The 15685-nt window shown below is 35.5% G+C and overlaps 1 protein-coding gene across 1 annotated transcript; it reads left to right on the forward strand.

Annotated features, from left to right (window-relative positions):
* The first annotated feature begins 238 nt into the window (after positions 1-238).
* LOC104079978 (splicing factor, suppressor of white-apricot homolog) lies at positions 239-15422 on the forward strand. Its single transcript, XM_009582201.1, has 6 exons — positions 239-253; positions 6518-6673; positions 8002-8127; positions 11836-12006; positions 12600-12672; positions 15003-15422. Exons 2-6 carry the CDS (start codon positions 6546-6548, stop codon positions 15066-15068), a joined length of 564 nt encoding a protein of 187 aa, XP_009580496.1. The 5' UTR covers positions 239-253; positions 6518-6545; the 3' UTR covers positions 15069-15422.
* The last annotated feature ends 263 nt before the right edge of the window (positions 15423-15685 follow it).

Below are 15685 nucleotides of genomic sequence, written 5' to 3' on the forward strand. Positions count from 1 at the left end.
TACCGTGTCCTGTAACTGCAGTCAGAACTGTACCCGCCTTAGAAGTTAAACAAGCCGAAAGGCCTTCAAGCAAAAGCAAAGATCCTCCTAGGGATGAAGAAAAAGAAAAGAAAAGAAAAAAACACAAGAAGAGATCTCGGACAAGATCTCGATCACCATTCAAGTATCATTCATCGTCTAAGTCCAGATCTAGATCACATTCAAAAGCAAAGCACTCACTTCCCACTGCCTATAGAACTGTCAGGCATTCAAGGTGGGTTTGGAAACCAAACATATTCTTTAGAGTTCTGTGTGGGCTAACACTTAAAACATTTTTGCACTTCTTCCATTATATAAGCGTCTTTGTACCTGTTACAAAGGGTATAGTTGCCTTGAAGACAGTAAATAAATATCATCAAATGTGGAAGGTCTTTGAAAATAGTGTTAATGAAATAATGAATCATTGATTTCTAATTACCTAGTGCAAAATTTGTACTAGTAAATGCTTTTTCACTCCGATCAGTGAAATACCTGGTGATAATATGTAGGAATGTGATTATAGCAGGAAGAGAACTTGCTAATAAGTCTGTCGCTGTTGCTGGAGTAAAGTAACTAGACAAGATAAGAAATAGGTAGAGGAAGAGAACTGGGTGGTTGAACAGCAAAGCTCAGAAGGAAAGAAAGCAGTTGGGTAGCATGTGAAAAAATATGATGGTGAATGGCAGGAGAGATATGACAGGAATTCAAGAAGCGTGAAAAAAGAGTTGATGAGGGAGGGAGACCATAGAAGAATGTAGCCTGGTGCAGTTAACTCTATATTTAATAATCATTAATGAGATTAAATTCACTATATTAATTATCCAGATATAAGATTTTATATATTCTATTGTATTAATACTGTTAATTACATCTAAGACATTTGGGTCTAGGCGCCTTTAAAGTTTACTGTCTGTAAAATTTGTCATATCTGAATGCCCTGCACGTAGGCAGTTATTGTGGTCAGTAGGAAGGGCTTATTCTTGAGGTTGCATTCTCTGGATCATGTTACAGAACAGTGTTTAAGTAACTGGTACTTCAAACGAATTGTGCATATAAATAGTACCATAGTTATGTATGGATGGATGCATGCAACATCATACATTCCTTTATCTTTGTGGCCATGCCTATGACATATGCTTCTTCCTGAAAAACAGCTTCTAGCCCTTTACGGGGATGTGACAAAACTTCTCATCTTATATTTTCTTTTTGCATTTTTTTTGTTTGTTTAACAAAGTGTCTAACTACACTAATATCAGCAAGTGTTAACACGTTACAACTTCTTATTTTATACTAGATTTTAAAGGTTAAATACAATACCTTGCTGAAGACATTTCTGCTATTCAGAGATGCAAGGAATTAAATGAACATAACTTGGACTGAAACGATCAGTCTGACATGCTGCTTATTTGACTGCCTTTGATAGTAGGTGGTCATGATGCTCTGTGTTTTAAGGCACATTCCAAAATACCGTGTGCCATTCCTTTCCTGTGCTTACCACCATGTAAAGGGAAGGATGCTGAATGAAGCTTTCCCTGTTTAAGAAGTGAATGGAAGTTTTCTCAGAGTTAAAGTTGGGGAAAAGTCTCCTCAGGTGAATCACCCATATTTTCAACTTCCTGTCAAGCCATATCTTCACTTGAACTTCTCATGTCACTTCATCCAAGCTATGTTGCATATATTTATCCATGATTTTACTGATATATGGTAAAACCAAGGAGAAACATCACAGTAATGCTAAAAAAATTTAAATCATCTTCTGTGGTACCTTGAAAAGGACAAAGACTCATCTGAGAAGATCCTTACCAGTGCTTGATTATGCTACTCAATAAGATGAAGATCATCCTGCATGTTGCATGAGTTTGCATCGGACAGTAACCAGATTAATGGGAACTTGCAAGTTCAGTTTGATATATACTGAACTATGTCTTCAGTGACTTCAGGGAGATAAGATATCTGGTCCTTTATAGAGGCTTGAGTACTTCCACCAACTGGTCTACATTTGGTTCTGCTGGTAAAAAGACAAACAACAGTCTACTGAAGTCTACCACATACAGTGGATAGTCTCATTATGTTTTGGTTGTTTTCGGGGTTTTTTTGGTGGCATAGTTCAGCTGGTGGAGAAATTGCACAAAAATCACCAAGAATAGTTAATCTGTTGGAGCTAATCTTTGTATGCCTCCTGGCACAAATCAAATAACAGATGCATAAAAGCCCTAACATCATGAATCAACACAACACCTGATTAAATCTGGTTGGATATTTCCTAGATCAGCTGTTGAATTCTACAACCTGAGAAGTCCAATAAGCTTGGTGCTGGGTAGCTGAATTTTAAAATTGTTTCAGAATAACTGTACCACATCTTGCACTGAAAACATTTTGCACATTATAAAACTTGACAGAAGTTACAGCTGAATGGGAAAGGGCGAGTACCAGTTTAAACAAAGGTCTCTGGAGAGTATCTCTCCCATTCAGAAACCCCATTGTTTCTGGGAACTTAAGGCAGTACCATCAGTGCTGAGTGGGTGCCTGTTCCCTGTGAGATTTTTGCAGGCCGTGTGAAATGCTTTTTAGTGGCAGTTATATCAGATGGGAGACCTGATAGAAATCTGAATATACCTTCCTATCTATAGGATTTCACAAGAACATGGCTAAATCTAAACTTCTGCCCAAGGACTTCTTGTAATTGAACTGTAATGAATACCTTTCTCCTGCATCTGATAATTAATATAGTGACTGTATTGGTTTACTTCAATGTAGTCAGTAAAGACAAGCAAGTCTTATGCAGGATGCATCAAGTGTCTCCTCATCTGGAAGATGTTGTTGTTCTGTTTGGCCTCAGCTAGAGTACTGTGTCCAGTTTTGTGCATCCTTTAGAAGGAATTAGACCAGCTGGAGGAAGCTTAGTGGGAATCATCAAAAATTTTCTGAATTTAAAAAAAAAAAGGAGAGAGAGTTGGAGTGACTGTTTGGGAAGACTGAAGGAAGATGAAATGAGTCTTCATGTACACCAAAAAAGAGGGAATAGAACATTCTTCTTCAGTCCTTGGGGTCTGGACAATAAGTAATGGATTTAAATTGATAACAGAGAGACCAGAAAGCTTTTCATAGTGTCTCAGTGATAAAGGTAGTTAATACAGCTTGTGAACACTCCATTGTGGGAAATTTCTGTATCAAGAATTATAGTTTGGGGAATATTGAATAGTCTTATTTCTTGAAGTCTTTTCTAGCCCTAATTAGGGTTCTAATTAGGGTTCATGTGGTCTCACATTGTACAAGAAATGGTGATGATTGAAGGTTTGCTTTATTGAAGGTGTTTGCTACGCCTTAACATACTCAGCGTATTTCCAAAATTAAAGCTCTTGCTCCTGAAACCAGAAAATTTGTAGAGTAATCAAGGGTGGGAGGCTGATTCATAACCCAGTCAGATTCTGATGTGTTTTCTCTCTCAAACATTTACGCAAAAATAATGCCTTGTCTTAGTAATTGCCAAAAAAAGGCAAATGTGGTTGCCTAGCTAGAAGATATGACTGGTTTCCTTTCCTTTTTTTATTTATTTATATATTTAGTGGTGATTCAGGGAAAATTACTGCCATGCATTGTCTTGTCTCATTCAAAACATGGCACCTTTCACATCTCTCTGCTCTTCAGTTTTCCCAGCGCTTCACATAGAACAAGATTTTTTTCCTAGATTCCCAGAACATTGGATGTTACAGCTTACTACTGAATGAATAATTACGTAGAGTCCTGCTGGGATAAAGTGTAAACTATTTGAGGTTCATTTGTTCATCTTGTATTAAGTGGATGGCATTTAGAGATAGTCTTTATTTTGTGGACATTGATGCTAAATTATACAGGAACATCCCTATTTTGAGTAACTGTGCTTTATTTGAATGTCTCAGTCTAATGCTGTATGTTTGAGATTTTGTTGCCTTATTTTATTGTGTTCAAAATATATATCCTAACCTATAAATCTCAATGTAAAGTGATTATCGATGCTTTATTTTACCTCAAGAGAGGACTGAAAAAAGCTGGAATTTTTCCTTTCTGTAGTAATTACTGCTCCAGTTCCTGTTAATCAAATAATTTAGAATAACAAACAAGATCTTTTTCTTAATAAACAAACTTTGATAACTTCCTTAGGTTTGAAGTATCTGCACAGTGAAAATAAGTATTTTGGATCTGAAGTTACTTAAACTATTATATTTAAATTAACTGTGACAACCAAAAGAGGAGCTATGCTTATTTCGTAATTTTTCATTAGACTATATTGCATTCAGATGATAATGAATTGTAATCTCTAAATTGTAATAGTGACCACTCAACACATGCCCTGTATTTGGGGAACAGTCTTAAAGCCTTAGATTTTGTGATGTTTCCATATAGACATTAGTTGAGCTCTGTTTAAAAACACTTTGAGTAGTTATTATTTAATGGTATAAGTTGTTTCAAAAAGATTAGATTTAAGATTAAAAATCACCTTTGCCATATAACTTACTGTGACAAGTTAATAGGGAATGAGACGTGGGAAGTGAAGTTAAACATAGAAATTTCCAGTAAGTTTCTTTGCTCTTTATTCAAGTGATGTTCAGTATACTTTTCAAGCTCTTCCTGTTTGGTTTGTGTATCTTAATTTTTTTTTTTTTTTCCAAAATGCGTATTGCGCTTAGAAATCCTGCAGTTGAACTTTGCAATATACTTCTCCATATACAATTTTATATCACTTGTTTATCTTTTTTTTTTTTTTTTTTTTTTTTTTTTTTTTTTTCTTGCATTGGTAGAGGCCTAGAGGTTCTGCTTCATTTAAAAATAGGCTTTGGTGGTAAGATACAATTTTTGTACTGTTGCATTTTTTTAATATTTTCTAGTGCATCTTCAGCAGTATTAAAGTTGAAAAATTCTGTTCAAATAATGTGAAGTTGATTCAAAGCATGTTTTGGATATTCATTTTTCTGGGTAGCACAACCAAACCTGTTTTAAAAAGACAAGTTTAAAAAATTGTAGCTACGAAAGGAACCCAGATATATTGGCTTAATTGTGGCATGTGGTGTGCTAACAGCAATTCTCTGTATAAATGCATGTTATTTTCTGGAACAAAACTTCTGTACCAAAATTAGTCCCATAAAGCTCCTGGTATTGTACAGTTTTAATTCTAGACCAACATGACGGATTAAAGTTAAACAAAAGTCATGGAAACAGTAAACCGTGTCCAAAAGTGCTGTAAGGTCCTGCAGCGTGGATTGCTTTGGAGCTGTTAGTTAAGAGAGAATTAGTTATTACAAATAAGTACTTAATGTCAAAGATGAGGCACATTTGTTAAATCTGTCTTGGAAAACAAACAGGCTTTGGTACCTTTCGGTCATCTGTAGTAAATGCTTCATCAGTGTCTTTTTTCCTAATCGACTTCAAAGCATCATGAAAAAGTTTGATGTGAAATGTAACGACAGCAGTGCTCTGTAAAGAAGTGTAGGGTGTCCGTCACTGGAGTTTTCAGTGTGCTGTTCTAGCTGAGAAGTTAGATTTCACAGCTGGTTGGCAGTAGGTGTAAATAATGATGATGTTCATCTGAATCTCTGTTTTCTACCAACAGATCTTTGTAGTACATGATCTAAGCTAATAATGTGTTTGTATGTGTGAGTGTGGTTTGTGTGTGTATGTGAGAGGAGAGGAAGAGAAGCAGAGGCACTTGTTATGTACTGAATGATTTAGTGATTTGGTTAGATGAAATTTGGATGTTCATTTTGAACTAGAGTAGAGATGGAAAGTCTAAACTTGTCTTTGATATTGATCGTTTTTCTTTATACTGTCTAGTAATAGAGTAGTACTAAGCCACATAATTTCTCCAGTTAATGAGTTATAAACAGTAATTAGTAGTGGCATACTTTATTAACAGGTTACTTTTCAATAAGTTTGGGTAGAGTACACCTCTCTCTGTGTGTCTGTGTGAGACTTTTTACCTCAATTAGGAATTTAAGAAACTTGGAAGTAGCTTTTCTTTGTAAAAAGGTTGTTTGGGTTTTTTTTTCTCCTTACTGTTTTTCTTACTGCTGAGGCAGTGTTTATTCACGTAGTTTTAATTCCTATTTTGTAATGAGACATGCCAAGCTTCGTAACCCTTTGAACTTTTGGGACCCTACTAAACACAAGTGATATTGACTTTAAAAGAATAGAGTGACTTTTGAACTAACAGTCTAATGAAAGTAATAATTGATGTATTGCAGTAAAACTGTTAAGCTGTTTTTAATTGTTTGAAGCTAATGGCCAAAGTTCTTAACATTTGGTGATTGGAAGAATGTTGTAGAACCACAAACATTGGTTCATAAAAATGAAGCTAATGCCTCTTTCTTTCTGATTGTTTGGACTTTTTTTAGGCTGGTCCATATAGGCATGTTTCACTAAGGTTCAGCTTTTGGTTAAGGGACTGAGCCTTTTCAGGATTCTAGTTAATACCAAAACTAGCACATTTTATTCTGAATGTGAAGTGTGTGCCTCCATATCACAGACTCACAGCATCCACAGGGACACTGAGCATGGAGCCGAGTCTGAGCAGCTCATCAATGGCAGCAGCAACAGAGCGGGAAAATTATCAGGCAACTTCGACAACGAAAAGATTTGACTGCTGGAGCTCTTTTGAGGGAAATCCTGGTAAAATGTCAAGGTGTCTGACTGACCCCAAACTTTATAATCTGTTGGGTTTTTTTTCCTTTTTTAATCCTCCTGAATGGCCTGGGTAAAGATCAGATTTCTAAGTGACAAAGCAGTTAATTTGCAACACTTAACTGCCATTATGATTACTTTTTTTTTCATTTTCAGTTAATCTCTTTTGTTGTAGGTGTAAGAAAATGGCTCGGGAGTGTGTGTGTATATATATTACATATATGGTGTGAATCTGCAGAAGATAAGTGATTTCACAAATGGCTTGTCTTTTAGTCACGGCAAATTAGGTATTTGCAAGAACATGAATGTTTGGTATACATGGAATGACATACCTATAGTAAATAAATAAGAAAGGCTTTAAAATAAATAAGCAAATAGAAGTAAAATTATTAGAACTATATATTTTAGTGAGAACAAAACTAACTGTTACTATCAGGAATTTTGGGTGGATTTGGGGTTTGTTTTTTCTTTTTTCCAAACTGGGTCCCTGAATTGCCCCCTTCTCCATCTTCTCCCCTCCCTTCCATCTTGCAGGACTTTTCTTATTCCATTTATTTTGTTATTAAGAAATACTCAGGTTTTACTTGCGTATCCACTTAATTCCAAATCATATAGAAAAAGAGTTAAGCTCTTAAGTTGATCTTTGATCTTAACTGGGCATGCTTTCTTTTTTCCCTCTTGATCTCTTTCTCTTTCTCTCTCTCACTTTTCTAGGAAAAATGTCTCAAGTCGAAGTGCTAGTGCCAAACAACACTGATCATGGGTTGTTGGTCACTTGCACAGGTGAAAATATTGGCTGTGCTGGGATTATTCTGCAGCATCAGGGACAAAATTTCCTGGACTTGTCAGTGTTGGAGATGCGCTGAAAACAAAAACTTGTATTTATCTCTGTGATGCAGCAGTTCTAAAAACATACCACTAATTTGAGAAGACAAGGTCAGGCCTGACAATCCCAGGCTTCAAGCCAAATTGGACTTCTGCATACCAATGTTAGTAAACTCTGTTGCCACAAAAGGTGACTGGACTAAAGTAAAACTTTCCTGCCTACTAATACAGAAGTTGACATTAGCACACAATACCAAAAAATAATTGCTTCCCTCCCCTCCTCCTGTTGGGAGTGAAAAGCAATGGATAACTACATCCTAAATGTCTTGGGTGGGTAAGAAATTTTTATGCAGCTGACAAGTCTTGGAGACTAAATAGCCCATGTTGGTATAAAGTAGGCATTTGAAAGGTGTTACGTGTTTGGTGACAGCACAATTCCACTGAAATAAAAGTAATGAAATAAGTAACAAAAAGCAAACTTTTGGATGTTTTTTTCCTGCTCAGGTCACGATCAAGGTCACCTAGGAGAAGGGCTCACACACCAGAAAGGCGGAGAGATGAAAGAAGTGTTCCAACAGCTTATCGCATTAGTAATAGTCCTGGAAATAGTAGGAAGCGCCCACGTTCCAAGTAAGTATACCCAGTCCTGGAGAAGGTTATGTCCTGGCATCATAAGAGACTTTAAACATTGCCTGATGTGTTGTATACTCCCTAGGTAGAACTTACTTTTTTTTTTTTTTTAATGTTCTGGAGCTCTATTTTAATAGACAAATACTTCTGTGGAGAAAAAAAAAATAATAGAAGCACTTGTTCTTCTTCCCCCATTCTTGCATATGTTTGAACACTAAATGTACAACCAAATCAGTGAACGTTAATATGCTACTATCTCCTAGCTGTGAGAGTTCAGATTTTATTTGGACTTTCATAGTTCCTTCTTGTTGGATCATTTCCTCATGCTCTGCTTGTGTAAGCTATATGACTTCTGCACAGAGGTCATATAGTGGTATTATGTTATTCCTACTGGTATTGCTTGACATCTCATCATATCTGCACAAATAAGGGGAAACTCCAGTTTCCAGCAACGGTATGCTTTACATTTAGCAATTATTTTAGTGGCAGAGTGGAATGTGAAATAGGAATAAAGAGGTGCCTTTTTTGAGAGCACCTTGCATATAGTCTCTCTGAACCTATTATAATCAAAATGGCATACCAGCTCTTGTTTCAGCTCACCAATTGCAGAAGAAAAACATAGGCAAAGTGTGTGCCCAGAAGGCTTTGAAACATTTTGTGTCTCTAATGTTTTGTGGTCTGTTGTGTCTTCAACATGCAAGGAAGTGAAAATATTTCATGCTTTGCATATATACGTACACCTAAAGTGTACACAAAACACATTGAAGTTACTAAACTGAGCATACAGAATTTTTCTCCTCATTGGTGAAGATTTAGCCTTTAACCTGTTTCTCCATATCTCTTGTAGAATAAGAAGCAGAGAGATCACTTTCAACTTTATGACTATTAAAAACTTTCTATTGTTTCTTAAGATAAGAATATCTTGACAGCCTCTAATTAATTGATGTGTGGTATGTATAATTAAGAACTTCATCAGTATACTTCAACTGATTCAGTTTTCCGCATTCATCAAGTCGAGATAATAGAGGCTTCTGTGGAATTCAGCATGCAAATTTGGTTAAGCAGAAAAGATATGGAAGCTTAAAATGTTTTTCTTCCTATAAACACACTCAAGAATTTCTTCACAGCCCTATGCTATTTTTAATGCAGTGTTGGTGTGTCTGCTGCTTGACCATTCAGCATTTTCAGCTATAAATTATTTTTAGAGTTATGCCACTCCAAGTGGTAAATTACGATAATTGTGAAACAAACTAGATTCCCCTTTAAACAATATTGTTTATATAGGTGGGAGTTGTAAACTTTTGTTAGGCCTCAAACAGGAAAATGGAACACTACACAATAAAATATGGCAGTAAGTGCAAAAAATGTAGACTGAAGAAAGAGTATTGTAGTTAAACATAGATGAGGATATTTTGCAGCTCTGCTCGCAGAAGGCCTACTGTTTCAGCCCTGTCAGTTAGGACTGATGTGTTAAATTTTCAAGTGAAAATGTAGATGCTGTGATGGACCAGTTTTCATCTTCAGTTACAGAGTAGATTCTTTGCACTGGTGTAATGGAAGCAAGGTTTGGGTTCAACGTCTGTTAAAAGCTAATTCATTTACTTGGGCTTTCTGTGAGTGAGTAATGTATATTTTGCCTGATAGCTGAGAGCAGGTTTCAATCTTACATGGCAGCAGTCAGCTGAGTGGTTTTTATTAACGATAGTTACACTAAGAAGTAGGCAAGCTTTAGAATCCAGTAGTGTCAGAGAACTGAAAATTAGAATTAATAAATACTGCAATGTTTTAAACTTGCTTGGGGCATTAATCTGATATGAGTCGTGATGCTGAATAGCTAGCATTGCTTGTAAATTTTTAGGTATATTTCCAGAAGAAAATATGTAGGAACTAGGAAGCTATGCTTTACTTTGTCTTGTTTGGGAATTACTGGCTCACTGCTTGTAGAATGAGGTGTACTTTATGATAAATATAACAATTGCCTTTCTTCTGCTTATCCTATACCTCAGTTGCCATCATAGCCACTTTAAAAAGAAGTCTAATGTAAATTAGTCTTCTAATCTGATTGCAGTGAATTACTTTCCACAGAGCATATGCATAGTTCTTTTATGCTAGCTTATGTACCTAGAAAAATATTAACAAATAAGCCTAGTTTTAGCAAATGGACTGTTCTAAAAATAGAAAATTGATAGACACATCCATTCAGCTGTTACGATGTTTGTTCGTCATAATCTGAGACGAAAAACACCAAAAAAGCTTACTGTAAAATATTATTCTTGCATGATGAATGTTTGCTGAGATTTTCAAGAGTTAAGTATGAAATATGTTCACAGCTTGATTACATTATGATGTTTTAAGAAATTGAGCAATTACAGTACATAATTAGCTAGTCAAGGAATAACTGATTTTTTAGCTGATATTTTTTGTATAGTCATGAAAATGTTAGAGGCCAGTAGAGCTGTGGGGTTTTTCACCTGTCATTTAATGATTATTTATGCAAGGAAAGTGTAAGGAGGTTTTGCAATTTTAAGTCTTGAGTGTTAAATTCTGTATAAAAATCAGATATTTGTATGGTAAATTCTAAGCATCAGAGTTGTACAGTATTTATATGCGAATTTAATATGTTATAGCGTAGCTGCTTCTAAAGTAGCAAATTCCTAAGAAAATCAAAATAAAAGGGACCAATAATGTGATACTAAAAGATGGCTCAAGGTTTTACAGTGTTTTAAGATGTTCTAGAAGCTTCAACAACATCCTTCTGAACAGACATCTAGCAGTGCATGCTAGAGGGAGATGCCTACAATGAGGTATCGCCTAACTCTAACTAAGGCATTATTCTAGTAATTCTAATTACAGTAACATGAATACTGGTATGTAAATCATACAGACATAAATTCATAACCATGTATAAAGATTTTGATAGTTCCGTCTCTAGTATATTACTAATTGAATTCTCTTTGAGCTTAATACTGCATATGAGAAGGCTACCTCTGTTTTCCCCTTCTGTCAATAATGAGCACATCAGGTACCCGTAAGTGCTTTGTCCAGCTCTCATAGTGACAAGCATTTGTGTATCTAGTTTCCAAGTCATAAACGTTCTGCAGTTAAAACATGTTGCTAGGTCTAGGTTTGTTTGAGTGGAATACAAGAGCTTGTTTATAATTTTGAGCATGCAGTTTGTTGCATTATAGATTGGATCACAAGGAAAGGAGTAATTTCTTTTAAAAAGCAAAGAAACAAACCATGGATTTGCCTTGTAGATCTTTTGCATAGCTATGATTCCATGGTTTGTTCATTTATGAGCTAGGAAAATTGTAAGGGGTATAAATTCTTACATTTCTCATTAATACTCTAAGTGTCTGATGTTGTTTGGGAAGGAACTTCCCTCTAGCAAATCTCCAATGAAAGTCTTTTCATTGTCATCCTTCGAACTATCAAATACTGGCCAGTAATTCCTGTGTACCCATGAAGCAGCATTCCAAGTGAGAACCTCAGGTACTAGTAGTTGCCTATGTAATATATTAAAAAGAGCTTCTGAGAAAGTATTTTGCACAACCACAGAAGTGTAGTATTGGGGTAAGACTCTAATGCTTGCTGAATGCATGAGAAGTATCCTGTGGAAGAGGGCTACATAAGCTTTCAGAAGTGTGAAAAGTAACTTCAACTGAGCTATTCAAGTATATCCTTGAATAAAATATTTTCTTCTCGCAGAAGTCCCCATGAAAAGAAGAAGAAGAGGCGGTCTAGATCACGTACCAAGTCCAAAGCTAGGTCTCCTTCACCATCCATGTCACCAGGCAAACCATCCACACACAAAAATTCTGTACATTCAACTAGTGTCTCTCCTGTGGAGAGCAGGGAATCCAGCCAGGAACGCTCCAGGTAATATGCTCTTTTACTGTAATACTGCAGTGCTGATGTCTCTTGACTGTGAGTGTGTCTTTCGACCTAACTTGTAGGGTGAGGAGCTCTGTGTGTGTGTAATGTGTGCATATTAAAAGTAGAAGACACTGAGAGGACACCACTATGTGCCTCAGTCTAATGAAGAGATTGGATCTCTGTTGCCTACTCGAGTAAACATCTCAACATACTCTTAGAGTAAAACTGGTGCAGAAAGTTCTGCAAGCTAATTCTAAGTTAGAAATTGGAAACTCTTGCTGAATGGGATAACTTCTTGAAGTAGAGTTTTAATAGAGTGGTTTGAATTGTAACGTGTGTGCAAGATTCATAATTAAATTATTTCTACAGAATATAGAACAGTCCTGTTAAAAATTCCTAGGCTGTTACTCAGACTTCTCTGTATCAGTTGTACGAGTGACTCTTCTGACTGTGACTTATCATGGTTTCTAGTTGAATGAGAGAACTGTTGACTAACATGAAAGACACGTACAATAAAACCCAAAATCGTGATGGTGAGTGAAATACATTTTTAAAACATTTACTATAAATTTCTAATTCTAATTTTACTTTTTTAGGGGAGTTTCTCAGGAAAAAGATGGCCAAATCTCTTCAGCAATTGTGTCTTCAGTGCAGAGTAAAATCACTCAGGTACAAATAAACAAATTCAGAGTATGTTGCCTAATTAAATGTGTCCATCATACCGTTTTCTTCTCTTACTACCTTGTACAATTCTGAGCTTTGCATATGATGTAGAGACATGTTCATTGTCATTCTCAATCTGTTTGCTTATAAGAAAAACAATTTTGTTGCTTCTCTAGCTACTGTCCTTTCAAGTTTAATCAAGCCTCTAAAGACCAAGCTAAATTCATTATGCTGCAGTATATCCACTGTTAAGATATGAAAGTCCACATTATGCTACAATACCCCAGTTACTAATAGCAGGTATTACTGAGAGCCCATCTTGCCGTGTAGTGCTCTTAACAAGTTTTGTGGAAGAAAGAAGGAAGGAGAAATAGCTCGGCAGAGGCTAAGTTTGTAGTGTTGGCAGTAGAGGAAAAATATGTCCTCTTGCAAACTGAAGTAAGTGTATGCTTTGCATTAAGCAGTATCTTCAACTCACTTATCTTACCCTTGTTGCTGTTTATGTCTCTGAACTATTGTTGTTATGATTTTGTTGATATATTCAAGTTTGCTGTGAATCATGGCATGTCAGGTATGTGCCTCTATATGCTGTGCAATAATCTAAATGCATTCAGCTTCCCTAACACAGTTTTAGGATACCCAACCTCCGTCAAAATAATTCCATTCCTTTTTTAAAAGCTACTGCATGGTATCACTCTTTAAAATTTTTAATTTCACTCATCCTCTTAGAGTCTTCATGCATATTTAACTTTCTTTCAATTGAATATGCCAAGTTTAGAGGAGGAAAGCTCTTAATTATGCTTTGGAAAATTTACAATATAAAATCAGAGTTGGTTTTTATATTCTCATTTTTTTCAATGGATAGATTATTCTTTCAATAAATTAATATTGTTCAAAGATTAGTTCCGCTAGGGAAATAGTGGCAGTTGGGAATTAATACTAGTAGACCAGTACCTTACATAACATATTTGATCTGTTTTCAATGAGAAACCCAAACCAAGAATATTCAGGAAAATAGAAAATAGCAAGTATAGGCACCGGAGGAAGAAGATGGAGTACTAACACCATAGCATTTCTCAGGCTACCAAACAAATGCATGGAAATTCCTTGTATAAGAAATGAGATATGAACTACATCGTGGTCTTCAAAGTAGAGTAAGCATCCCACCCTTTAAAAACATAATACCCTTCAGATAAAGGTAGTTGGCTCATGCATTTCTTGGGTTAAATATTGCTTATAACATAGCATTTGCTAGTTTAATATTAGTCTGCTTGCTTGAAGTGCATCTGTAAGAGAAAGAAAGATTGCTATATTAAAATACAGTTCTTAGTTACTATTTGCAAAAAGCAAAAAAGAGGAATGAAACTTTTGTGAATCTGCACAGTATTTCCCAACATAGATTAGTTTAGCATCTTTTTATCTTTAAGGGCCTAAAGAAATGTAATTTACCTAATTATTAGTAAGATTATTTTGCTGCCAATGTGCTGGCTGACCCTGACCATACCTTTTCTCATTCAAATCCTTCCATCTGTAAAGTGGAATAATGATGCTGAATTCCCCTATGAAGTGTTTTGAGAGCTTCAGATGAAAAATGCTTTAAAAGAACTAAGGATTTTAATTCATTTATATTGCATTTGTGAAGAAATGTTTTAAGTAACTTCGATTCATTACTAATACACACTTTTTATTTTGTGATAATTTTTTGCAACCCAATTATTCAATGCCATTTACATGAAATTTCATTTCCTTTTGTAGTGCTGTTCCCACTGGATACTCAGACGAGACTGAGAGTTGCTATTTGGTTTCACAACAGTCTTAATATTTCAGTCAGTCTGTCGTATGTGAAAATACTGCTGCTATGTAAATTTTTGGTTCAGGTTGACAAAGTGAACAAAAAAAGCTTTCTGTTCTAGAGTGATTGTTAGCACTCTCTTCTTGCCAGCGCTCTTTCTTTTTTTCCTTTTTTTTTCTTTTGTAAACTTTCAGTGGTTAGTAGTTGTGTGTTCATTACAGTTTTTGTGAAGATATGGTCACAGTTTCTTTCCATTTCAGTTGACGTGATTTCTGTGGTTTTTTTGTATAGAAACTGCTGTAAATATTTATGCAGAGCACTTTGTAGCATTGTAGTAAAAACAGACTTCTGTTGCTGTCATAGGAACTTTCTCCAAATTATTTCACTCATTTAGCCTAGGGACTGTTAATATCTGATGATCATGAATCTCAGTATTCTGTGTGACTGGAGCATAAGCTAACCCTTTCCTGCAGGTTTTTGCCATCAAGCTTTAGCTCTGTTCAAAGCCCAGACATATCTGATCATTTCCTTTTATTTTCTACAGGATCTTATGGCCAAAGTGAGAGCAATGCTTGCAGCTTCCAAAAACATACAAACTAGTGCCTCCTGAGACCTGTTGAACTGACCATCAAGAAATTGTGTGAAAAAGAACAATATAAAAAAAACTGCCTCATCTCAAATGTACAGCTGAGCTTAGCTCACTTGGTTCACAACTCGTCTAATATTACCAGAACTCGAGGAGCTAAAATCTCTTCTGTACAGAAGCGTCTCCTTGAAATTTCATTAAACTTTTTCAGCCAGAATATCTTTGGAAAGTTTTTGGTTTTTGTAAATTGATTTTTTGACTAATTCTTCAGTAACATTTTATGATCAGCAGTCTATATGTGTATATTTGTAAATACCATGTTTCTGTGAAAGAAGTATTACACGATAATAAAGAAGGAAACATCTTTCATTAGCTAGAGTTTTTGTGGAGTCCTTAATTGTTTGCGGTTGACTTTTGTTACAAATTAATTTTCTTTTTCTTGAGTACTTTCTGCTTTTTAAAATAACAACTGTCTAGCCTGCCTGACCACGTTAAGCTGAGAAATACTTTTTATCTTCCTTCATGCACAGAATAATCCAAGAAGAATGCTTGTTTGCTTGGGTGTTAGTAATGGACAGTTTTTGGACAAGGGACATGATTTTCTGTCCATCATTTAGAAAGATCTCTAAGCCTCCATTTGA

This window comes from Fulmarus glacialis, unplaced genomic scaffold (genome assembly GCF_000690835.1).
Source record: "Fulmarus glacialis isolate BGI_N327 unplaced genomic scaffold, ASM69083v1 scaffold44517, whole genome shotgun sequence".
In the NCBI taxonomy this organism is placed as follows: domain Eukaryota; kingdom Metazoa; phylum Chordata; class Aves; order Procellariiformes; family Procellariidae; genus Fulmarus; species Fulmarus glacialis.